Source organism: Pteropus vampyrus, unplaced genomic scaffold (assembly GCF_000151845.1).
Source record: "Pteropus vampyrus isolate Shadow unplaced genomic scaffold, Pvam_2.0 Scaffold14, whole genome shotgun sequence".
Taxonomy (NCBI): Eukaryota; Metazoa; Chordata; class Mammalia; order Chiroptera; family Pteropodidae; genus Pteropus; species Pteropus vampyrus.
In genome coordinates, this window is record NW_011888795.1 from 1255992 (window position 1) to 1280307 (window position 24316).

The 24316-nt window shown below is 37.2% G+C and overlaps 1 protein-coding gene and 1 long non-coding RNA gene across 3 annotated transcripts in view; one reads left to right on the top strand and one right to left on the bottom strand.

Annotated features, from left to right (window-relative positions):
• Positions 1-22541, top strand: part of LSG1 (large 60S subunit nuclear export GTPase 1) — a 29351-nt gene extending 6810 nt beyond the window's left edge. The window contains exons 3-14 of the mRNA XM_011381296.2: positions 1131-1251; positions 1427-1513; positions 1997-2083; positions 5151-5211; positions 6354-6530; positions 9930-10343; positions 13103-13204; positions 13354-13497; positions 15043-15166; positions 17615-17694; positions 19167-19340; positions 22039-22541. Coding sequence (XP_011379598.1) covers positions 1131-1251; positions 1427-1513; positions 1997-2083; positions 5151-5211; positions 6354-6530; positions 9930-10343; positions 13103-13204; positions 13354-13497; positions 15043-15166; positions 17615-17694; positions 19167-19340; positions 22039-22218 — 1751 coding nt within the window. The 3' untranslated portion in view covers positions 22219-22541. The remainder of the gene's footprint in view (positions 1-1130; positions 1252-1426; positions 1514-1996; positions 2084-5150; positions 5212-6353; positions 6531-9929; positions 10344-13102; positions 13205-13353; positions 13498-15042; positions 15167-17614; positions 17695-19166; positions 19341-22038) is intronic.
• The window catches only part of LOC105306341, a 23044-nt gene continuing 11022 nt past the window's right edge, over positions 12295-24316 (bottom strand). For both annotated transcript variants that reach the window (XR_002778075.1, XR_002778079.1), the window contains exons 2-3: positions 19134-19281; positions 12295-12644 (exon numbers count right to left, since the gene is read on the bottom strand). This is a non-coding gene — a long non-coding RNA (uncharacterized LOC105306341). The remainder of the gene's footprint in view (positions 12645-19133; positions 19282-24316) is intronic.

Sequence of the window (24316 nt, forward strand, 5' to 3'; positions counted from 1 at the left end):
TAGTTAACTTAAAAGTTTTTTGTTTTCCTCAAAGTGTTTGAATTATTTACAAGACTCCATAAATGAACCTCATTTTTGAAGTGATGCTTTTTAATAATGAACTTTCAAGATGTGTGTGGTTTTTTTTTGTTTTTTGTTTTTTTGGAATCTGTAAAATATACCCAGTAAGAACATTAGGAAACAGGATGCTTTAAGTGGTTCTCAGAAAAGAACATTAGCACATTATCACTATTGGAAGAAGGAATTAATGTGAAAGAATTGTCAAATACGGGGCTTGAGGGGTGTTTAACTGTTGGTTGAAGGTGGTTGAGGGTGACATGTAAGAGAATGGTGATTAGGTTGAGTATACTCTAGGTTACTAGACTCTGCAGACCATGGTCCTAGATGGTATTGGTCTGAGGACAGTTACAGACTGCAGTCTTTGCTTAAAGGTCAAGAGGAACATTGCTGAAGATGTCCCATTATCTTTGAATAGGACCTTCCCTAGGCATTTTTGTAAGAATCTTAGCTGGCTTTAAGGTTCTTATCTCAGTGGAGTCTATGCTCTAGCTGTGTGTCCTGAAATAGGGCTGGAGCAACTGGCAGGAGGGTGGGGAATAGAGCCCTAAACAGAGGACTCTATAGTTTATACATGAACTTCAAATTTATTTTATTCTTTTGAATACTAGAAGGCATCAATTGTGGGTATTCATCATAAATATTATATAAGTTATAGCAGTATAATAGTTTGCCAGTTGTAACTGCAGTGAATCTCTTTGCTGAATGTTTGCTTTTCCACCGATACCCATTGTCTTATAATTATTCTCCATATGTAAAATGAAGAGATTGGTTGTATTAAAATCTTTACAATTTCTTCCCACTCCTCTTGCATTTAGCATATTAAGTTTTATAAAATTAGTACTTGAAAAAAATGATTGACATTTTGAAAGCTTTAGTAAAGATCTTTTCTTTCATTCCTTTTTTTTGTAGAAAACTTGACTTGAAAATTATAATTTGTCCAAGGCTAGAAGAATCTCAAGAAAGCTTTAATTCAGTTTTTGGTGCTGATATTTTTAGATTTCTAAGTAATGACCAACATTCACAATCTATTTTACCTCTTAAGTGACAGTACCCTTCTTTTCCATAAACAGAGAAACTTAACATTAAGTTCGTGCTTCCTGAGGCTAGAACTGGATTGCTGTCCTTTGAGGAGAGCCAAAGAATTAAGAAGCTCCATGAAGAAAACAAACAGTTCTTGTGTATTCCAAGAAGGTGAGTTGAACGATAATGCAGGACATTACAAGACGTAACAAGGCCACTGAGTATAAAATTTTTAATTTGATGTTTACTCTTTTCCTACTACCTTCTCTCAGCTACCCCTATTAAGTCCAAATCCTGTTTTATTTTGGTAACTCATGCGGAACTTTTTTTCCTCTGATTGTTTCAGACCAAAGTGGGACAAAAAAACTAGCCCCGAAGAACTCAAACAGGCAGAGAAAGAGAATTTTCTAGAATGGAGACGTCAACTTGTCCGGTGAGATTCGCCTTGAAATTCTGAGTCAGACATTTTGGTGTGCTTGCATTATTATTTGCATTTTGAAGGCTTGATTCTTTTAAAAGAGAAATAGTAGATTGGTGTGTGTGTATGCAAACAACATTGCTGGTACATGTGAATCCTTGCACAAAGATAGTGAGTTGGTTATTCTGTTCTGTGCCTGGCCTTTTATCCTTTTTATATCCTTCTCCAGCCGTTAGTCACCCTGGAGTTGATCACTGCTCTCGAGCATTCTTCCAGGAAGAGATGTCTGAAAGAAATGTCACTTTGATAAACTTCCAGAGATTAAATAGATTAGATTAAGTATAAAACTTGAATTTGATTTTCATATTAACTAAGCAGAAAGTCTATAAAAATAATATGTGTATACTTATTTTTAATGCAGTTAATTTGAGTGCATATATTACTCGAAATCTTTTATTGTAATCTGGCAAAGATATAAACTTCTCATTTTAAAGCCAGGCTAGAAGAGGAACAAAAGCTGATACTGACTCCATTTGAAAGAAATTTGGACTTTTGGCGCCAACTCTGGAGGGTTATTGAGAGAAGGTAAATTACCATTTTCTTTTTTGGTAATAATGTCGTTGTAGTGATGCTATATTGGATTCAGATGTTAATATGTGTTTATAGGCCCAGAGATGGGGAAGAGGGGACAGGATTAAGCTAAGCAGAGGGCTGTTGAGAATTATTATAAAAACTGAAAGTATGATGTTATATTTCTTTTAAAATATAGGTGTTTGTTATTAGATAAACACATTGATAAGCTTGTGAGAATGGCGAACAATCTGTAAGATAAGTTCTGAAGCACTTATGGTTATTTCAGCAAATGTATGTTGAATTCCTACTGTTAATATGGAAAATATGGGTGTGAAAAGGGGTAGGTAGCTGCCTGCAAAGAGCAAAGATGTTATGGGGGGAGTGGGGCAAGCAAAGTGCCAAGTACCAGGGCAGATAGAGGAATGAAATACAGTCTTTGCACTCAGATGACATAGTATCTAGTGAAATAGGAAGCAGAGTGTGACTCCTACTATGTTATTGATAGAAAGGCATTAGGCCAAGTCATAGCAGAGGAAGGAGCAGTTGATAAGGATTGGTGGAAGTCAAGGGGTGATTTGTTTTAATTGGGATTTGAAAAGAAGAGAATGATTTTAATAAATTGAGAATGGATATTTTTGGTCTTTTTTAATGTCCTGATTGTTAGAAACTGATGAATCAACTTTCTCCAATGACCTCTTTGGTATAGTTAACTTAAAAGTTTTTTGTTTTCCTCAAAGTGTTTGAATTATTTACAAGACTCCATAAATGAGCCTCATTTTTGAAGTGATGCTTTTTAATAATGAACTTTCAAGATGTGTGTGGTTTTTTTTTTGTTTTTTTGTTTTTTTGGAATCTGTAAAATATACCCAGTAAGAACATTAGGAAACAGGATGCTTTAAGTGGTTCTCAGAAAAGAACATTAGCACATTTAGTATTGTTATGAAGAGAACAGGACTTGGATTAAACTTATAAACGGGGTGGGGTGTAATAGCCTGACTGAATGGAACAAGGGAGCGGACATGAGAGCTCTCTGTTCAGATTGATTTCTGTCCCATACTGCACCCTTGCTTTGAGAGCTAGATCTGATGCTTCTAATCTTGAGCTTTATCAGGGCTCTGGCATACACAGGCTTGCTTTTTACTGCCTGGACATTTCTTAGCTGCTGTTCTTTTTCTTTGTCCTAATGAGTTCCAGCCTTCACTTTCATTTTTGTAGGTTTTGAGAGGGAACAGAAGTAACCATATGTGTTCTTCCATATTGACTTAACAGGGAGGCCCTTTACATGTTTTTTAATGCCCTTAAATAACTGCTTTCCCCAGGGTGAGCTGATTCTTGTTGAAACTTCTGCCTTCAATTAGGTTATGGTATTGCTCTGTTATTTTTATTATGTGGTATTTCTCTTTTTATAAGAGGACATGTTTCTAACTCGAGGAATATAGTTTGTATTACATGAAAGTGGATCTCAGTTACATAGAAATATTATCAATAAAGTGACTACTGCCACATCTTTTAACGGGAAATATTATTAGTCTGTTCTGTGGAGCAGATGTCTCCTGTTTGGAAACAGGCAGCTAAGCCATCTGCCTCTTTTAATTTCAAGAGTAGTCATAAGGAAAGATTTGATGTATAATGTGTCATTGAGATGCAGGAAACTGCTGTGGCTGTGAGGGCAGAACACTGTATTCCAGTAAGATAAGGTTCTTCCATTGTATTGCATAAACCCTTCCTGGTTCATAGTTGGCACTTTGCTCTGTATCCTAATTCAGCACACAAAGCAAGCTGTCTTAAATTTGTCTTCTTTTCTTCCTGGTATTTCTAAGCTAATTATTCTTTCTGCATGTTTGATAGATAGACAAAATGTGGACTTTGAAATAGACATAATGGACTTTGAAATTTTAGTCCATTAGGCTTTGTCCATTTTTTGCAACCATTCTTGAATTTACTGTTAAATCCTTACAGATTGAAAGTGGTGACCATTAACCTAAAGAATAAAATACCAGAGCCTGCCTAATTTGGGAATTTAAAAACAATTCATCATAAATTAGCAAGTGTGTGACTTCATATGAATCATACAATTATGCTGGAAATTTAGCTCTTTTGAAGGAAATGTACTTCTTTAAAAGCCCTGTCCTAAATGGTAACTGTGATTTAATACATTTCCTTGATGTTCAGCCTAGTTGCATAAGAGTTATCTCAGGAAAGGCTGACCAGAGAGGGATTTTGGGAGACTGCTGTAAGGTGGTAGTACATTGCAACTTATTTCCTTCCAGTGGCAGTCACAGCTGGCCCTTAAAGAAAGCATCTTTCCTATCCATACAGGCTGAAAGAAGGAAGTGAAATTTATTCTTGCAATGCTGGACTGCTGTAGTCCCTTCCACATTTTTGAGGGATTTGAGGGATTTGCTATTAGCTGCAGAAATTTTCTTATTGCTACATCTTCTTATATGTGATGGAAAAAGTTGGACTCATCATTTCTGCTTCAGGATGGCAGCTTAAGTTGACATATAGCTGTTTTGTGTTTTTGCCATTTAAACACATTCTTGGAACTGGTGGATGATTATTTGCTAGATGTATGCTTTCTTTCGTCAGCTCTAGGTTTAAATAAGATATAGGCTTTGATAGGGACAGCTGTCAGCAGGCGATATATTAGTTTTCTTTGAAGCCTTAATACAGTGAACACAGTGTAGATTTGGTACCGAATATACAGTAAACCTCACCTTGGATTAAAATACTTAGAATACTCTTATCTCTCCAGGAGAGTTTGCTAGAAGATACAGTTTAAGTTTTAGCAATGAAACATCATTAGAGCCCCTCTAAGCAATATTAAGAGCAGGAAAATGTTATGTTCCGGACTGCCTGAATTCCCATTCTGACTCCATCACTTAGTAGCTGGTGTCCTTGGACAAGTTACTTGACTGTTCTAAGCTTCGGTTTCCTCATATATAAACTGGGGATAATTGTACTTAAAAAGTTAAATATATCAAATGCTTAATATATGGAATGCATTTGCTACTATTATGTAGTCAGTGTTTCCTTTCTCTTCACAATGATCAAAGTATCTCAATTTGTTTGCTTGCAGCGATATTGTGGTCCAGATAGTAGATGCTCGAAATCCGCTTCTGTTTAGATGTGAAGATTTGGTAAGTAAAGTGTGATAAGATTTAAACTTAAAGTCCTTGGAGCAGCTGTGGGAAAACAGCATCACTGATAGCAGTAACTGTCGGCAAGCATTCTGTATTCTCCTCTAGCTTTGTTTAATTAGGCCTCCCTCTCATCCCAAGGTCAGGAGCTTGCATAATGCAACTGTTTAGACAGATGTTTTCCCTTCTCAAACAATTGTTTTCATCTGCAGGAAGGCACAAATACTGACACAAACTTTCTAGCTTTTAGTTTAGAAGCCAGTTTGTTAATTTACATTTGCCAGGGTTTTTCTTTTTTTAATAGACACCAGTCACAGTAGCATTTTACTTACTTTAGCATATTCTTGGTTACTTCACTCCTTATCCATCTCATTAAGTTTCTCTTACACCTTAGTTATTACCCCTGTAGTGATTTACGAATAAACTAAGTTTGTAAAGCATCATGGGGGGTAATAGTTAAAATGTAAGGATCATATGAAATAAAGTAGTAGGGGCTTTGAATTAATAAAACACTGTACACACATGAAGTAATCCTACTAAGGACCATAGCAGTAATAAAACAGATGATTTTTAAATCTACTGGTGAATAATATAAATCTTAATGGTGAAAATCCTATGAAGTCAGTTTTTCTTCTAGTGTATATCCTAATAAAGAGCCAGACTTGGGAATTAATTTTTATTATTGAGTCTTGATTTTCTTTTAGTCTTCAAAAATAATTTTTACATTAAAAGTTGAGGTTATTGTTGGCTATTATCACTTGACTGAAAAATAGTCCATGCTGATAGACAAATCTACTAGTTACGCAGTTCTTTAATTTTGTTATAAAGAAACAATTCATTATTAAAGAGGGAACTACATTATTTAAAGAAAAAAGACCCTGTTACACTTCAAAAGGGCAAGAAAGCATTTCTTTTTGCCCCTTCCAATTTCTTATGCTACGTATTTCTATATGTGACCTAACTCCTTTTCAAAGCTTATTGAGGATCAGTAGAATGTATCATGATTAAAAAATCTTTAAATTAGGAATGATTTAAAACGAAGTGCAGTAAAAACTTTTAGTCACAGCTGGGGGTCTTCAGTAAAATAAGCCTAATTTTTACTTGTTTGAAGAGATCTTCCTAAATATCTTTGTCTTGCCTAGGAATGTTATGTGAAAGAAATAGATGACAATAAGGAAAATGTTATTCTGATAAATAAGGCAGACTTGTTGACTGCTGAGCAGCGGAGTGCCTGGGCCACATACTTTGAAAAAGAAAATGCGAAGGTTATTTTCTGGTCAGCTTTGGCTGAAGCCATTCCACTGATTGGTGACTCCAAGGTAACCTGGGGGACTTTTTCAGGTTGGGTTTCAGGGAAGAGGATCTTGGTTTCTGATTAGTGTGTGTTGCTTTCTCTTATTGGAAATGTATGGGAATTTGGAGGGTTCTGTTCGTTTCATTTTCCCCTAAGTGCTGTGATAGGAGGATGACCTACAGAAAAATGAGTTACTTTCGTTGGTTGCCAAATAGTCTGCCATCCACATAGCTCTATGTTACACACTGATATTAGTTATAATTTTTAATTTTTTTAAATGATAGGTTTCAAGTTGTATAGGAAGTTTTATAATGACCTTGTAATTGCTTTTAAGAGAAGTCAGAACAAAAGGAAGTCAGATACATAAAACTGAAGGATGTAGTAACTTCTCAGTACTGATTAGAATCTTTTTTGACTTTGTTTTGAAATCAAAGAAATGAAGTAATCCTAAATTAAGGTATACCATGTCATTTTCTACATCTTTTAATCCAAATTTTACAGAAACAATTTGGAGTTTATTTTGTAATAAAAATTATTAATAACTACCTATGGAAAGAAAATAATAGCATCTTAGAGCTGGAAGAGACTGAAAGTAATTTCTTTTTTCCTATCTTCCTCCTTTCCTGTTCTCTTGTCTCTATTTACCAACCATCTGTTGACTATTTAATGTGTTAAACTAGATGCTGTGAATACAACACCTACCCTTTGCTGAGCTCACAAGTTAGTGAGCTCTAACCCTGTGAAGGAATTCTTTCTTCCACCTGCCTGGCAAACAGTCATATAATCTCTCTGTGACTACCTTAAATGACAGACCAGGCAGCTCCTTCTTTTTATCTCTAAATTTAGAAAGTTCTTCAGTGAAGCTAAGTCATTCCCTAACTTTTTATCTAAGGACTCTCCCTTTGTTTTCTTAGTTCTCTCTTCTGCAGACTAGATTTTCTGCTTTCCTGTTCCTCATAGACATCATCTCTGGGCCACCCATGGTCCTGAGTGCCTGTGTCAGGACAACACTGAAAGTTGGCGACACCTGTGTCAGGACAACACTGAAAGTTGGCGACACCTAGTTGAATACATTATTCCAGGTGGTTTGCCCAGGGCATATACAGAGGAACTGTTATTTCTTGTGATTACAATACTCCCAGTAATTCAGAGTTTTTGTTGTTCACCCCCTTTCGAAGGAGCTATATTACGCTCTGGGCTCACTGAACCTGTGAACAACCAATCTCTCAAATATTTAGAAGACATAGTAAGCAAATCTCATCCCATCTTTACATGTGGCAAGGTTTTTCATTTTGTTTTTCCCTCAACTTAGGACATTACTATTTCTTTTAAATATTACATTAGTGAGTTGAGGCCAAGGTAGAATTTATTTTGCATGTGCAATTGCTTTCCTCTACTCCTAGCTTTGAATTATGTGCAGATTTTGTGTATTTGTCCTTCTATATATTCTTTCCAGTCATTGAAAACATTACTGAATAGATTAGGACCAAGAATAGCGCTCTGTAATTTTTTATGGACTTACTAAGTACTCAGTACCAAGCATTTTAGTGTGATGAATGCAGATGTGTTTGCAAAGATGTAATAATCACAGTTATTGTTAATAAAATTAACCCATAGAAAATTTATTCTCTGCTGGGCACCACTATTCTAAGCACTTTATTTTATTCATTTAATCTTCTCAATAGTAAGTATTAGTGCTTATTGTCCTCAGGCAGCCTGGCTTCATTTATTACTATATTGAGTAGCCCTTATGTACCAATCCAATGTACCAATCCAGTAACCCTATCAGATTGGAAAAAGGATTAGTTTTTATATCTGTAGTGTTCCCTGACTATTAACCAAGTAGTAGATTCCAAAGGGAAATGGAATTTGTTGGTATAATCTGTTCTTAGGGAACCGTTGTTGCCTCCTGTTGCTGACTGTCTTCTTTTTAGGGCTCACCAGCTAACTTGTAGAATTGATTACATATCAGATTTTAGCCTTATAGCGTGTGATTTATGAAAGATATTCTTTCTTCCTTTTTAAAAGTTAGGCCCCATTTATTTCTCCCAAGTCCTCAGAAATCTGTTTTTCACGATTTCCCAAGACAAAATACCAACTACCATTGTGATATCATCTTTGTAATCAGATGTGCAATGTCATGTGAATATCAAATATGACTTTATTAAAAATAATTTGGTACTCAGTTTTCTCACCTATGTGAAGTTTTTTCTTCCACTCCAGTTGGTTTCTTTCCCTTCTTATTTTGAAAAATATAACATTTTTTTAGTTGAGTTCCTCGGTTTGCCCTTGGTCATCTGTTAAATTGCACTGTGTTCCCCAAAAGACTGACTTTTCTTTTTTATTTTTAATGTAACTACCACAAAGTTCGTTTGTTGTCTTTACCATTTTTCCTGAACTTATACTGCTTTTAGCCTAGTTTTTCTGATATACATTCATGTTCAGTTCACATTATTTTCTACCTCTTTCATATTTTAAAATGATTCAGAAGAGCACAGTGACTTCTTCACATTTATTGCTTATTTATCATAGAAATTCTTTCCAATTCCATGTTTCTTTTTGAGTTGCCAAACATTATTTAGAATCATACCTATTTTCCCTGATATTTTGTTTATATCTCTTTCCTAAAATTTGGGATACCTGTTTAACTGAGTTCATCGTGTCCCCTTCTGTGATGGCTGCTCATTTTAACGCTAGGTTATTTGGAAATGATATAAGATTTACATCATTTCTAGATACAAACCAGTTCGTCTTTGTTGGTACCATTTAGTAATACTGTAAGTTGCCTTCTTTCTGCTTTGTTATCAATAGGAATTCAGAAGAATTAACACATGAATAGTACATGATTTTTATCTTCCTCCAAAGGAAATTTTTAATTGGTGAATAATTTCCGTATACTGGAGTCGATTTTTGTGGCTCCTGCATTTTACAATACAGGGAGCTGTCTCTACAGTGCTTTGATTTATTAAAGGCAATTATTAAAGAATAGCAGTTTTCTCAAACATGCAAACCACTGTCTTTAAAAATGTAAATGTAAAGTGAAGCTCAAATTAAAATTATGCCCTTCTTGCTTTGTGCAGAGAGGAGAACGTTAACTGTTTTATTGTAAATGAGAAATGGCTTTTGATGCAGGCTTTCCTAAACCCTTGCTTTCTTTAAAGATTTTTTAATTACAAAAGTAATACATATTATTTGTAGAAGTTCAAATAATACAGAAATATATAAAGTGAAGGTCAACTGCTCCTCTCCTCTCCCGAAGGTACCACTGTTGATAGTTCGGTTGTGTCCTTGCACTGAAAGGCTTACATTATCTGCTCCATAACTTTTCTTGTCCTCTGCTTCATCTTAGATAACCAATTAGGAGTATTTTCACTAGAGTGAAAAAGGCACTTCTGAACTTTTGTGGTTTCTGTTATTTCATCAGGAACAACCTAACAGAGATACTGAAGAAGCCAACACAACTGACTTTGAAAACTCCAGTTGTGATGAGGGTGAAATTCCACACAGCAAGACTGAACATGCAGACAGGGATTCTTTCTCATTCTGTGAAGTTGTCAGTAGTGACGAAGATGACAGTGAGTATGAGGACTGTCAGGAAGAGGAGGAAGAAGATTGGCAGACATGTTCAGAAGAGGACAGCAACTCTGACGAAGAGGCCCATGGCCACGATGGGAAAGAAAGCTGTACAGTGGATTCTGAGGCTCAGGGCAGGCAAACACCGCAGAAGAGGCAGACACACAATTTTAGTCACCTGGTATCAAAGCAGGAATTACTAGAAATCTTTAAGCAGCTGCACACTGGGAAGAAGGTGAAAGATCAGCACCTTACTGTTGGACTGGTAAGATGAAATGTGTCATAAAATTATTACCATATGTGACGGTCATTATTCCCCACCCTTTGGTAGCTGCACTAGAACCTCAGAGACCAGTCAGGTTTCTGGCATCATGGGGGAACATTAATCTCCTCTTAATTGCCCATCGGCATCATGGGAGTAGGCAGTGTGACAGGCAAATCCCAACTCAAAAGAGTGAACTTTCTCAAGGTTTATATTGGTTATACCCCTGTTCATATCTTCTCCAGTTCTCCCTCTAGTTCAGCCCTACCTGTCATGTGGCTTACCAAGAGATACTAGAATGAGAGCACTTTTAAGATTGGCTTTAGACTTCTAGTCCAATGTTCTTAGTTTTAGATAAGAGAGGTTTTGATATCCTGTGATCCTTGCCAACTTATACCATAAATGTTCCACAAACATATTAGGGAGAATCCCAACATCTTGGGGCCAGGGAAAATATGACAAATGCTTTAGTTGTGTTAAACACCAATAAGGGAAAGAGATCACATACCTAACTGCATGTACCCTAATTCTAGGGTGGCTCTGAAAAGTGTCCAAACCCTAAGGGATACATCATTGTTCCAGATAGCTACATCTTTAGCTCAGGAAATGTAAAATGTTAGAGAAGGTAATTATTTTAAAGATATTCCATCTAGCAGAACAAAAACAGTGAAGGAGAGCAAATAGTGGAATGTTTCAGGTTTTCCAGCTCCTAAATTACATGCCAAGTATAGCTAATCTTAATTATTTTTGGTCACCCTTCTCCCTCTCTAAAAAGAAAAGCTTACTTATGACATTTCTTAATGCACTGAGAGTTTTCTCTGGAGCGAGGCAGACGTAGGTATAATTCCCAGTGCTGCAGTGGGCTGCAATGGGCTGCAGTGGGTATAATTTATTTGCTGCAGTGAGACTAACCTACGTGCTGTGAACCTTGAGAAAGTTACTTAATTTCTCTCATCTTTAAGCCTTCATTTCTGTTTTTGCTAAAAATTCATTATCTACCTGCACTAGAAAGCCTAACTTCCCTACATGTGAATTTTTTTTCTCACATTTATGGAAATGCTAAGCAGCCTCTCTCACTTCTGAGTTTCTTATTCTAGAAATCCTAAGAATAGGTTCATTTACTCATTTTACAGACATTTATTGATCTCCTGTAATATGCCAGGCATCCTGCAGTGTATCAGTAGACAACACAGACACAGTCCCACCCTCAAAGATCTTGTAATTACAAGTGTGATGAGAGTTAGAGATAGGGAAGTTCAGTAGCCTATAGGAGTATGTAATCAGGGAACCTGATGGGGGCTGCGGGGAGGGATGACAGCTACAAAAGTCTCCTTGGCCCCCAACAAATAACATTTAAACATGTAAAATATATCATGTAATCAATATATAAACACAAAACATTAGAATAATGAAATTAATAAGCAGTTACCCGAAATCTGTAAGAGAGATTTTGACAAGTGATAGCGGAGGGGAGCGCCAGAGGAAAAAGGTAAATGTCTAAGCAAAGCCCTGGAAATGGAAAGGTGTGTTCATGGAAGGTGTGTTCATGGAATGGCAAGTGATGCAGTGCAGCTGAAGTTTAAAGAGTGGTGAGAGTTAAGACTGGAATAGTGAAGCTTTTCCTTGTTACCCAGAGAAGGGTCATATGGCATTTTTCTAGGTTCCCACATAACTTCAAGGAAAAACTGTCACAATGTCCGGAGCCCTTGATGTCCTGCAAATGAAGGAGGAGGATGTCTTCAAATTCCTTGCAACAGGAGCCCACTTAGGTGGCACCAGCCTTGACTTCCAAATGGAACAGTACATCTACAAAAGGAAAAGCAACAGCATCTACATCATAAATTTGAAGAGAACCCGGGAGAAACTTCTGCTGGTTGCTCGTGCCATTTTTGCCATTGAAAACCCAGCTGATATCATTGTCACATCTAGGAATACTGGTCAGCGAGCTATGCTGAAGTTTGCTGCTGCCACTGGAGCCACATCTGTTGCTGGCCGCTTCACTCCTGGAACCTTCACTAACCGGACTCAGGCAGCCTTCTGAGAGCCAAGACTTCTGGTGGTCACCCATCTTAGGGCAGACCACCGGCCTCTCACAGAATTATCTTATGTTAACCTGCCCACCATCGCCCTGGGTAACATGGACTCTCCTGTGCGCTATGTGGACATTGCCATCCCTTGCAACAACGAGGGAGCTCACTCAGTGGGTCTTAGGTGGTGAATGCTGGCCCAGGAAGTCCTGCGCATGTGTGGCACCATCTCCTGTGCACAACCATCGGAGGTCATGCTTGATCTTCCACAGAGATCCTGAAGACATTGAAAAGGAAGGAAGAAAAGTCAATTCCATTTTAAAGTTTGAGTCAGCAAGACAGAAACTTGTTAGTGTTATTAAAAATTCAATATATGTTGTGATGATGAAAATAAGTGATGCTCAGCTTATAAGATGCAATGGAAACAGTGAAATGCCTATAGATGGGGAGGTGTGGGGAGAGCTGGAAACAAGGCAGTAAGTTTTAATGTAGCATCTGCTGTTACAGCAATACTTGTAAAACTAGAATGTACTTAGCTTGACCATTCAACACTGGAGACAAGTCTCAATAAATACACCAACACCAGAGAGGGGGAAAAGTGACAACAAACAGCATCTATTTCAAATCTTCTGCAGCAACCAGATGCTTATTGCTAGTGTTGCTACTATTTATATATCTTAGGGTCTTTGATAGATGTATTGTTTGACTGTTTAGTAATTTTTGAGTCTCTTGTAGGTGGGCTACCCAAATGTTGGCAAGAGTTCGACAATCAACACTATCATGGGCAACAAGAAAGTATCTGTGTCTGCCACACCTGGTCACACCAAGCATTTTCAGGTATTTATTTCTACAGCATCAGCCTCTATATTTCCTTCTCAGCCAGTTCCTCATTCTGGGCATTTTCTGAAGTTCTTTGTTATTCACGTTCTGCGTTTTTCTCCCTTCTTCTGCTGTGTGCCCAGTATAGACCTCTTATTGTCTTTCAGACTCTCTTTGTGGAGCCCGGCCTCTGCTTATGTGACTGCCCTGGCCTGGTGATGCCATCCTTTGTCTCCACCAAGGCCGAGATGACTTGCAATGGAATCCTCCCAATTGACCAGATGAGAGATCACATCCCACCTATATCACTAATATCCTTTCTGCTCTGCAAAGATTAGGGCTTCAAGTTTGTTTTGGACATTGTCTTGCATTCGATGTATTCAAGGCTTATATTTGAGAATGGAAAATCTAAAATCCTGACTAGTGTTGTGCCCAGTTTTATGCAGTGAGAGAGCATCAGGACTTCAGAATTTGAACCTTGGGTTCTGATTGTAGTGGAGTAGCCTGGTATAAGTGGAAGAGCCCAAGTTAGGGTCTCAGCCCCCAGTTGCAACCTGTTTGAATACTGCCACTGCCATCTGACTACTTGAATGACCTTGGACAATGTGCTTAACCTTCCAGAAACTTTCCTTTTCTATAAAATGAGGCCGATAATAGTTACCTCAAAGTCAACTATGAGAATTTAATCATATGGCTAACAGTTATTGAATGCTTGCTGTGCACATTGCTAAACACTTACCAAGTAATATCTTATTTAATTCTCAAAACAATGAGTTGGATACTGCAGTTTTTCCTATTTCCTCAAACTTGAGGAAACTGAGGCACATGGAAGTTAAGTAATTTGCCTGAGATCTCATAGCTAATTAAGTACAAATTAGAAACTTTGCTGCCTCTCAGCAACATAATGAATCAACTTATTTGAAGCAACTGGTGTGGTATCTGGCATGAAAAATGTACTCAAAGATAGGTCTGTTAAGAACTCTAGGGTCTGAGATTTAACCCTACTTACAAGCTAACAAGTTAGTCTGTTAACCATTTCATGGATGCTGGCAAAAGATAAGAGACTTCATGAATTGGCACACGAATTTGTTAGTTTATTAGTGTAAAATCTCAGGCCCTGCACGGTTCTTAACAAGATCCTTAATGGTTACACTTAAGACCACAGCTTTTCATTTACCCCAATTTGTTGTCTCTGTCTATAAGGGATAATGCATACAAATTCATTTATTAGTATAAGTAAAATATGGTAAAATAGAATATGGTTGTTACAAAGAATGCACTATATCTACCTATAGCAACCTGGATGAATCTCAGAACATTATTGTGAGCCAGATTCGGTTGTGTTCTGTGGAAGATACAAGCATGAATCAGACATGGATCCCTGCCCTTTCAGGATTCAGTCTGTCGTTGATATGGGACGTATACATGAATAACTGGTACCAGGTAGAATGTTGTAATGGCTTAGAAGAAATCTATGGGTAGTCTGACAAGGGAGGGAAAAATAACCTCTTCTTGCATGGTTGTCAGAATTAGAAACAGACTGCTTTGTGTCTGAATTCGGATCATCTCACAAACTGATAGTTTATTTAGGTAAAAATGTGTTTTCTTTAGGTATATTTCAGAGATAGTATTTTAACAGTTATTTTGAAAGGATTTATTTGGAAGTGATCATTGGTGCATAAGCCTTTATTTAAAAGAGAAAAGTCTTTTTAAATCAATGAATAACTGTTTTTCTCTTTTGGAGCAATAAATAGGTTTTGCCATAGAAATGTTGAAGTACCATGTTCTTAGCGTGTTTCAGATGCCACAGGGAGGAGGGGATCAGTTCAAGTGAATGGATTCCTTGACAAGCTTACATTTGCCAGAATATTCCAAGACATGTTTTAGAAGCCACCTATGGCATCGATATCATAAAGCCTAGAGAGGATGAAGATCCCTGTCGACCTCCAACATCAGAAGAACTGCTGACAGCTTATGGCCGTGAGTTGCGATTTATTATAAAACATGAACAAAAAACAACAGTATAATTAATGAGAGAAATATTCCTCTACGAAGATACAAATTCGGAATTTTTCCTTAGCATTTGTCATGTCATCATCTTAGGGTGGTTTTTGTTTCCTCTGTTGGCCTTGCCAGGAAAGTGGCCTCCAGGTAGCTGATTTGGTGGTAGTGTCAAGGTCCAACAGTAAAGGAGGGAGAGTTGAGTGCTTCTTGAGTGCTTACTTCAGAGTGTAAGTGCTTTCTAGAGTTAGAGAAGATGTTTTGTGTCCCTTGCCCTTCCTAACCTTCATACTAGCTGTGCGTTGGCTCTTTCAGTTTAGAATAAAATAGTTAGAACCTAGTTCACACCATATGCAAAAATAAATTTAGGAGGCCTAGATATGGGCAGTGTTTAAAGCTCCCACAGGGAGCCCAGGGCCTGGCATCAGCTATCACAGACTTCTAAAGAAAAAACCCTTAAGACACCATTTTGATGGTACCCAAGTGTAGACACAGGCGTTCTGATCTGAGGCTGTGTTGGCTTTTTCTGGAGTCTTCTCCCAAACAGGGAAGAAAAGGAATGGTGGGAAGAAAATGAGCATGCTTCACAGAGCAGGATAGGAGATTTACAAGGGGAGCATGGGAAGGGAAAGCACTCAGAGACTGTGACACAGCAGAGCGTGGTCGGGATCAGAGCTTGATTAGGGTAGGGACACAGCTGTCCTCCTTCCCCTTCCATCAGTCCCTTGTAAGCCTTGTTTGGCACTAAAATGAGTCCACAGCTCTCCCACCTCCATGTTTTACCCCAATTCCACATGGGAGTTAGTTTAGCCTTCTATTTCAACAGTTGATTGTGATTTATTTACGTAAATACAAAGTTTAAGGGCGGTCTGGGGGAACCTGTGTCAACCTAAAGAAAAGCAATGTTAGAAACATTTCTGTGCACGTAGGACTTGCCTTTAAATGAATTGTCACCAGCTGGGAAGGAGTTCAGTTTATTTGAGTATTTACCGGCAAAGAAAGGTGATTTGATATGAACCACACTTAAATCAGACCTCAAACTTACCTTAGTTGAGAGACTTTAAAGAGGATAAATACTAAGCACTTGTGGTAAGTCTGGTATAGTCACAAAACCATTGAACTAGAAGAGACCTTAAAGATCACCCCACCTCTCATCCCCCTTAAGACAAGTAATCTGAAATCAAAGTGTGAAATGACCTGCCCGTGGTGATGTCTGGTCATTGATACAGCCTGGACGAGAGTACACTGACCTGAAAGATGGGGAGAGGTGAACTTTCTACCAATCTTTCCACTTTATTTGACTTCCAGATGAAACTGAAAATAATGTGAGTCTTTTAAGATTTTTCATCTAATTCTAATAAAAATTAGAGTAAGGAAAAAGCCAGTTTGTAAAAACGGATGACCACGTGTGTACAGTTTCTAAAATCACCATCTATAGGTCCATAAAGAATAGTTTCTAATAGTTAATTTTAAAAGATGTTGCTAAATAAGTTTCAATTTAATTTGTATTTATTTAAATACTAGTGATACTGAGCATCTCTCCTACGTTTGTTAGCCATTTATATTTCTTCTGGGGATCACCTTTTCCTATACATTGTTTTTCATCTTGATTCGTAGTTCTTTGTTACACATGCCACCAATGTTTTCTCCAATGTTTATGGCTTCTTTAGCCCTATATAAGTTAATGATTTTAATAGACTATTTTTTCCCCCTTTTTGGCTTGATTGGGGTTGGTGTTTTACTTATCCCTATGCTGAAAAGATAAAACTTTTCCTGTAATGTCTTTTATTTTTTTAATCCTTTAGATTTTTGATCTGCCTTAATGTATTTTTGTGCATGGTGTGAACTAGGTTCTATTTTATTCTAAGCTGAAAGAGCCAATACACCACTAGTAGGTGAGAAAGCCAAGTTGAACCCAGCCTCTCTGCCAAAGCCTGTGTTCTTAGCCACTGTGCTCTGCTACTTTCTTCTAATTCAGTTACTATTAAACGGATCTTTGCTGTATGTTTGAGAAACTGGAAAAAATGTGGAGATATATATTAAGAAAATTTGTTCCATTCCTTCTTGTTTTGCTAATAATATTGACAACATAGCATTCTACAAGTAGCCTCCTTGAATAAATGTTTAAAATTAAGAGATGGAAGAAATAAATTAAGTAGAGAGAAGTCATATGTGTCTGTCACAATGTGGTGCTATGATATCAAATATAACAAATATGGTCTGTTCTCCTGGATTATCAAATGTTTTTATAATGCTAACCAAAATATTTTCTACAATGATAATTGATTTTTTTTTTTTAAGAGAGGAGAATAAGGATGCATAGATAGTGTAGTAAGGGAAAGGACTAAATTTTTATCACCTCAGTTGTCTTTGTTGTGATATTCTGTCTTATTACTTAAGTTTTGCAACATTCATTTCTCCTCACAGATATGCGAGGATTCATGACGGCACATGGCCAGCCAGACCAACCTCGATCTGCACGCTACATCCTGAAGGATTATGTCAATGTAAGGGAACCCTGCTTCTTGTTGCTCTTGAATAAGTAGGTCTTCTTCACAGTGTTTTTAGAAAATGGCGGCCTATTAAATTATAAAGGAGATTTTTTTTCATCGAGATTATGTTATTACTGGAGTTATATTCAGTTATATTCTTGATCCAGGGAAGAGCTAGCATCATATAAATCAAAGTGACTGACAACATAATATGAAAGAGATAAAGATCTCTGAATGCTTGTTGTCAGTGAAAGTGATAAATTTATGTTTCTGGTTTTTCTATCTCCTGTAGCACAATTTTCTGTGTAATATAGCTGTTTTATGCCTTTCTGCCTACACTTACCTAGTAACAATAATAATAATAGCTAACATTTATTCAAAGTTAACCCTACTAGGAATCATTCTGAATGTTTACATGTATTATCTCATTAAAAATACATGACAATTCTGTGAGGTTATTGTTTTCATATTACAAGTGAGAGTTTGGGTTTTCCTCATCGATAAAATAGGAATTAATAGTATCTATCTCATGAAATTATTATGGAAAATAAATGAGAACAACGTATGTGTGTAGAGATATACACACACATCACTAAGCTCAGTGCCTAGCACATAATTAGCTCCCAATAATTTTTATGTAGTAAGCTTAATTCTTTCCACAGATAAGCATTACAGGGCCCTAATGATAACTGGTTTGAGGATTTGGCTTTATTCCCTCCTCTTCTCATTACCACTTCAGTAGGGTTCTTGGAGCATAGAAATAAAAGTGGGCAGCCATATTCTGTTACCTTCAATTCAGAAAGAAAGTAGCTAACAATATTAGTTATGGATAAATTCTTTCCATTTTATAAAACTGGAGGATGGAAAGATGAGTTAAAAACAGTCACAGGTTTTAGAGTGTTTGGTAGAAGGAGGAAAATCTGCACCCAGTGAACAACAGCAACTAGCCCAGTATTTCCATTAGTCAACACTCAGACTGTCTAGTCGTCTTCTGGTTTTTGCTTTGGAAAATATCAAATATAGTCATGCAAGTGTGCTAAAGAATATTGCTAAAGTAGAAATGCAAATGAGGTAAAAAGGAGTACGGAGAAGAAAGATTTTAGTCTGGGGGCTATGGGAACAGCGAGGCCTCTAGAACATTAGGATCATCATCAGTTTACTAGCTAGGACTCTTCAGCTGCAGTTGACTAAAACAACACACCTAGCTTACTCAGAAAGCAGAAAGCTCCATCAGTGTACGTGGTTGGAGATTCCTTGTCTGAGGACTTTTTCTTTCTCTTGGGTTAACACAGATGGCATTTATTTTATTTTTATTAGTTTCAAGTATACAGTTGGTTAGACATTTATATAGTATATAAAACGATCCTGCTAATTGCTCTTTCTTTTCTCTGGCTCTCCACTTAGCCATTACATTAATGCTAACTGCATTCCCTAAGCCGTCAGATGGCACTTACTATGCGCTGTTATCATTCATGTCGTCTTTGTAGGGTAAGCTTCTGTACTGTCATCCTCCTCCTGGAAGAGATCCCGTGATCTTTCAGTATCAACACCAGCGACTACTAGAGAACAAGCGGAATGGTGGTGAAATAAAAATACAGCCAGCTGGAAATAAAAAAGCAAAACAGATTGAAAATGTAGTTGACAAAACTTTTTTCCATCAAGTAAGTTTTAAAGTTTTAAATTTCTCATCCAACACATTTATCACTCCAACAAGAAACTCCATACCCATTAGCAGTCACTTCCCATTCCCTTTTCCCCCCAGCCTCTGCCAGCCACTAATTTACTTTCTTTATAGAGTCGCCTGTTCTGGATATTTTGTATAAATGGAATCCTATACTATGCGGCCTTTTGTGGCTGGCTTATTTACTTTGGCATAATGACAAGGTTTATCTGTGTATCAGTACTTTATTCCTTTTTATTGCCAAATAATTTCATTGAATGGATAGACCACATTTTGTTTATCAGTTGATGGATATTTGGGTTGTTTCCCCTTTTTGTCTATTATGAATAATGCTACTGCGAATATTTCTGTGTAAGTTTTTGTGTGAACATATTTATAGGAGTGGAATTGCTGGGTCATATGGTAATTCCATGTTTAACTTACCAAAGTGGCTGCACCATTTTACATTCCCACTGGCATGTGGGAAGGTTCTATTTCTCCACATCCTTGACAGTACTTATTTTCTGTCTTTTTTATTTTAGCCATCCTAGTATGTGTGAAGTGGTACCTTTGATTCGTATTTGTATTTCCCTAATGACTTTGATTTGTATTTCCCTAATGACTAGTGATGTTGAGGATCTTCTCATGTGCTCATTGATGCATTTGTATATATCTCTTCTTTGGTGAATTGTCTGTTGTTGAGTTGTAAGAGTTCTTTATATATTCTAGATATGAACCTTTATCATTTTTATGATATACCAATCATTTCTTCCATTTAGTGGACTGACTTTTCTCTGAGCCAACACATTTTAATAAATTTAGTTGTTTACATCATGGATACAATTTAAAAAATTTTTTTTTTAATTTTTAAGTTATAGTTTATATACAACATTATATTAGTTTCAGGTGTATGACATAGTGATTAGTTGTATGTATAAGTTACAGTGATCACCCTGATTAGTCTGGTACCTATCTGACATATTACAGATATGATTTATATATAGCATTTTAAAGAACAAATTTTTGTGCAAAATGGTTAAATCACATAATTGCACCTAATGTATTTTTTAAATGCTTTTGTGACTACTATAACCAAAAAAAGGGGTGCTGGGGTCAGGTGTATCCAAAGAATGATTTTTTTCTATACTTATATGGTGCTTATTTGTGTGCTTTACTCAGTGATCCTGGCAAAGCATGCCGAGCAGATATTATTATTCCCATTTTACCCCTGAGGACATTGAGGCTACAGGAGGCTAAGTGACTTATCTAATGATACTTGTTTTAAATGGCAATGCTGGGCTAGAATTTAGATTATTGTGGTTCCTAGTTTGAATTATTTCCAGGTCTTCCAATATTTAGAATAAAATTTACCAATACGCAGAAAGATTATAGGTTCTTTCTTGGGCCTACTACTGTCATATAGGACATTTAAGTTGAAGTTTTAAGTATTTACAAAGTTTCTAAAGTTCATGTACAGGAAAGCTAAATGCTTACATCATGTATCCAAGCTTTAGTCTCTAAGAGTAATATTTTACTACTTTATGAAGATCATGAGATACTGCTTTATACTTACTTACAAGTCATATTGGATTAAATATTTTTGTAAGTAAACTTAAAGTTTGTTTAGTTAGTTTTTGTTTTACTTAAATGAAATCACAGGTTTACAAAAACTTTTTTGAGTTTTTGTGCCAGCTAATACACCAGAACCTGGAATATCAAAATGAGTAAGACACAATTGGCTGCTTTCAGGGAAAATAAAGGGGAGACAGACAAGTTAAAAAATAACACGAGATGTTAGGTCTAGGATGGAGGTATAAGTCAAGTACATTGTGAATATAGATTGGGGAGCAGTTCATCTTGGGGCTGGGAGGAGAGTGGGTGAGTAAAAGCTGGAGAGAGAGTGCTATTTAAGCTGGACTTTGACAAATAAAAATGTGCCAGTTGGAAGGAGTGGTGAGGGCCAGATTTCTAGGCAGGAGTAGTAGCATGAACAAAGGCATAAAGATATGAGAGTGTGGGGTTTATCGTTAGAGCCCATGTTGTAGGCAGTCTTATGTACCAGGTAAGGGAACCTGACCTTGATTCCCCAGGCTACAGGAAACTATCAGAGACTTGTGAAGACAAGAATAGAGAGATACATGATTAGAGAACTCTTGTAGAAATGTGGATGCTGGGTTAGGGTAGTACTGCAGTGGTCCAGTGAAAGCTAATGAGTGCCTTGGGTAGAGCAGTGGGGGATAGGTGAGAGGAGAGAGAAGGTGAACAACGTTCTAGAGACTGGGATCAGCAGAACTTAGTAGCTTCCTGTATCTAAAAAATGAGGAAGACAGTGTGCTGTCTTGGCGGCTGGGCAGATTCTTATACTACTCACCGAAATAAAGAATGGAGAGTCGGTTTCTAATTAAATTTAGATTGAGGTGGGTTGAATTTTGATATCAAGATAGAGATTTCCAGAAAGTAGCTAGTATTATGATTCTAGTTAAAGGTGGTATTTGAATCTATGGGACTAAGCAAAGTTGAAGAAAAAAAATGAACTGAAGACAGAATGCTGAAAACTTACCATTTAAATAATGGGAAGAAAAGAGGACCAGTGAAAGAGGTAGAAGTCCACTATCTTGGAATTCTCCATAAATAATACTGTGATATCCCCTAAAGGGAGACTGCTGATATCTCAAATAGTATTTTCTCTTATTCGCTAGGAAAATATGAGAGCTTTGACCAAAGGAGTCCAGGCTGTGATGGGCTACAAGCCTGGGAGTGGCCTGGTGACTGCAGCTACGGTGAGCTCTGAGAGCAGGGCTGGGAAGCCCTGGAAAAAACACGGCAACAGAAATAAAAAAGAGAAAAGTCGTAGACTCTACAAGCACCTGGATTCATGAACTCGCACTGCAACAGAAATGGCATCTGCATTGTACATATGGCAAGGAACAAAAGCTGTTCCTTGCCTGTGGTGCTATAGAATGGACCCTGGTCTTGTGGCGCACAGCCATACCCGATAGTCAATATCAAGACTGAGAGGCTCCTTGGACCGCCCACTCTGGCTAATGAAGTCATCTTGGAGCCCCAGAAACCTCCTATAGAAGGCTGAATTTAAGATGAGAGAATGAATGATGTATATTTGTTTGTGTAAACATACACACAAATACACACTAATTTGTAAGTTGGGAATTTTTTGAAAAGATTAAAATTAAGTTGCCACTAACATGTTTTATTGGTTTATGTAGATATGCTGCCATTTGGACATTCCACATTCTTAGAAACGGGTTTAATTTGCAATATTATTTATCATCCAAACTAATACACTTTGAGAATGAAACATGGCTCTATTATACAGTCATGTACCACATTTTGATCAAGGATGGACCACATATACAACAGTGGTCCCAAAAGATTATAATGGAGGTGAAAAATTCTCATTGCCTAGTGACCCTGGGAACATCATAGCCATTGTTATGTAGTGCAGTGCATTACAATTGCCTACAGCAGGAGTCCCCAATCTGAGGGTCTTGGACCAGTACTGGTCCATGGCCTGTTAGGAACCGGACCACACAGCAGGAGGTGAGCAGTGGGCCAGCAAGCAAAGCTTCATCTGTATTTGTAGCCGCTCCCCAGTGCTAGCATCACTACCTCAGCTCCACCTCAGATCATCAGGCATTAGACTCTCATAGGAGCACCAGTCCCTGCTGTCGAAAAGGTTGGGGACTGCTGGTTTAATAAACATTTAGGTTTCCACATTGGGGCTATTATGAATAATGCTGCTATGAAACTTGTACATTTGTGTACAAGTTTTTGTGTGGACATAGGTTTTTTCCTTCTCTTGGATATACATCCAGGAGTTGAATTACTGGGTCATTGAAACTGCTATATGTTTAACCTTTTGAGTAGTTGCTGGACTGTTTTCCAAAGTGACTGCACCTTTTTACATTTTCCACCAACAGTGTTAAAGGGTTCTAATTTCTCCACATTCTTGTCAACAGTTGTTAGCTATCCTAGTGGGTAGGAAGTGATAATGTATCATGTTTTTGATTTGCATTCCCTTGATGACTAATGTTGAGCATCTGCATGTGCTTATTGGCTACTTGCATATCTTTTTGGAGACATGTCTACTCAGATCCTTTGACCAATTTTTAATTGGGTTATGTGTCTTTATTATTAAGTCACAAAAGTTCTTCATACATTCTAGATACAAGTCCCTTATCAGATATATAATTTTCAAATATTGTCTGCCATCCAATGGGTTGTCTTTTCATTTTCTTGATAATGTCTGTTGATGTACATTTTTAATGATGAAGTCCAAATTTATGTTTTTAATTTGGTTGCTTTTGCTTTTTATGTTATATTTAAAGAACTATTGCCACATCCAAGATTAAGTTTTATCCCTATATTTTCTTCTAAGAGTTAGTTTTATAATTGTAGGTCTTATATTTAGGTCTCTAGTCCATTCTGAGTTAATTTTTGAATGTGCTGTGAGGTAGGGGATGGACCAACTTCATTCTTTGGTCCATCCAGTATCCCCAGCATTTTGTTGAAAAAACTAGTCTTTTCCCATTTAATTGTTTTGGCACACTTGTCAAAAATCAAGCAAATGCGAGGGCTTATTTTGGGATGTATACCTTTGATATTTTACATTCGTGAATGTGAAACAGTTGTGAAGAGTATCTGACTTATTTTTCTAGCAAGTATTCCTGCAAGAGATGTCTGCGTAGATGTCCCACCCATATCCTTTAGTCTACTTTGAGTTCGCCTGAAGCCCCCATGGACAGTTCCTGTGAGAAGTGACAATTTTCCACTGCAGGCCCTCTATTTTCTGCTTTTCTGCACCACAGAAGCTTGCTTAGCCTGCACATAGGGCTGTCTACAAGGGCTGGGTATTTAACAACCCCAGAGCATCCCCCAACAAGTAAGAAATGGGGGATAGTAAGTACCCCAGCTTCCCTGTCACTCATTGCATACATTCTACATGTTCCTCACTAGATC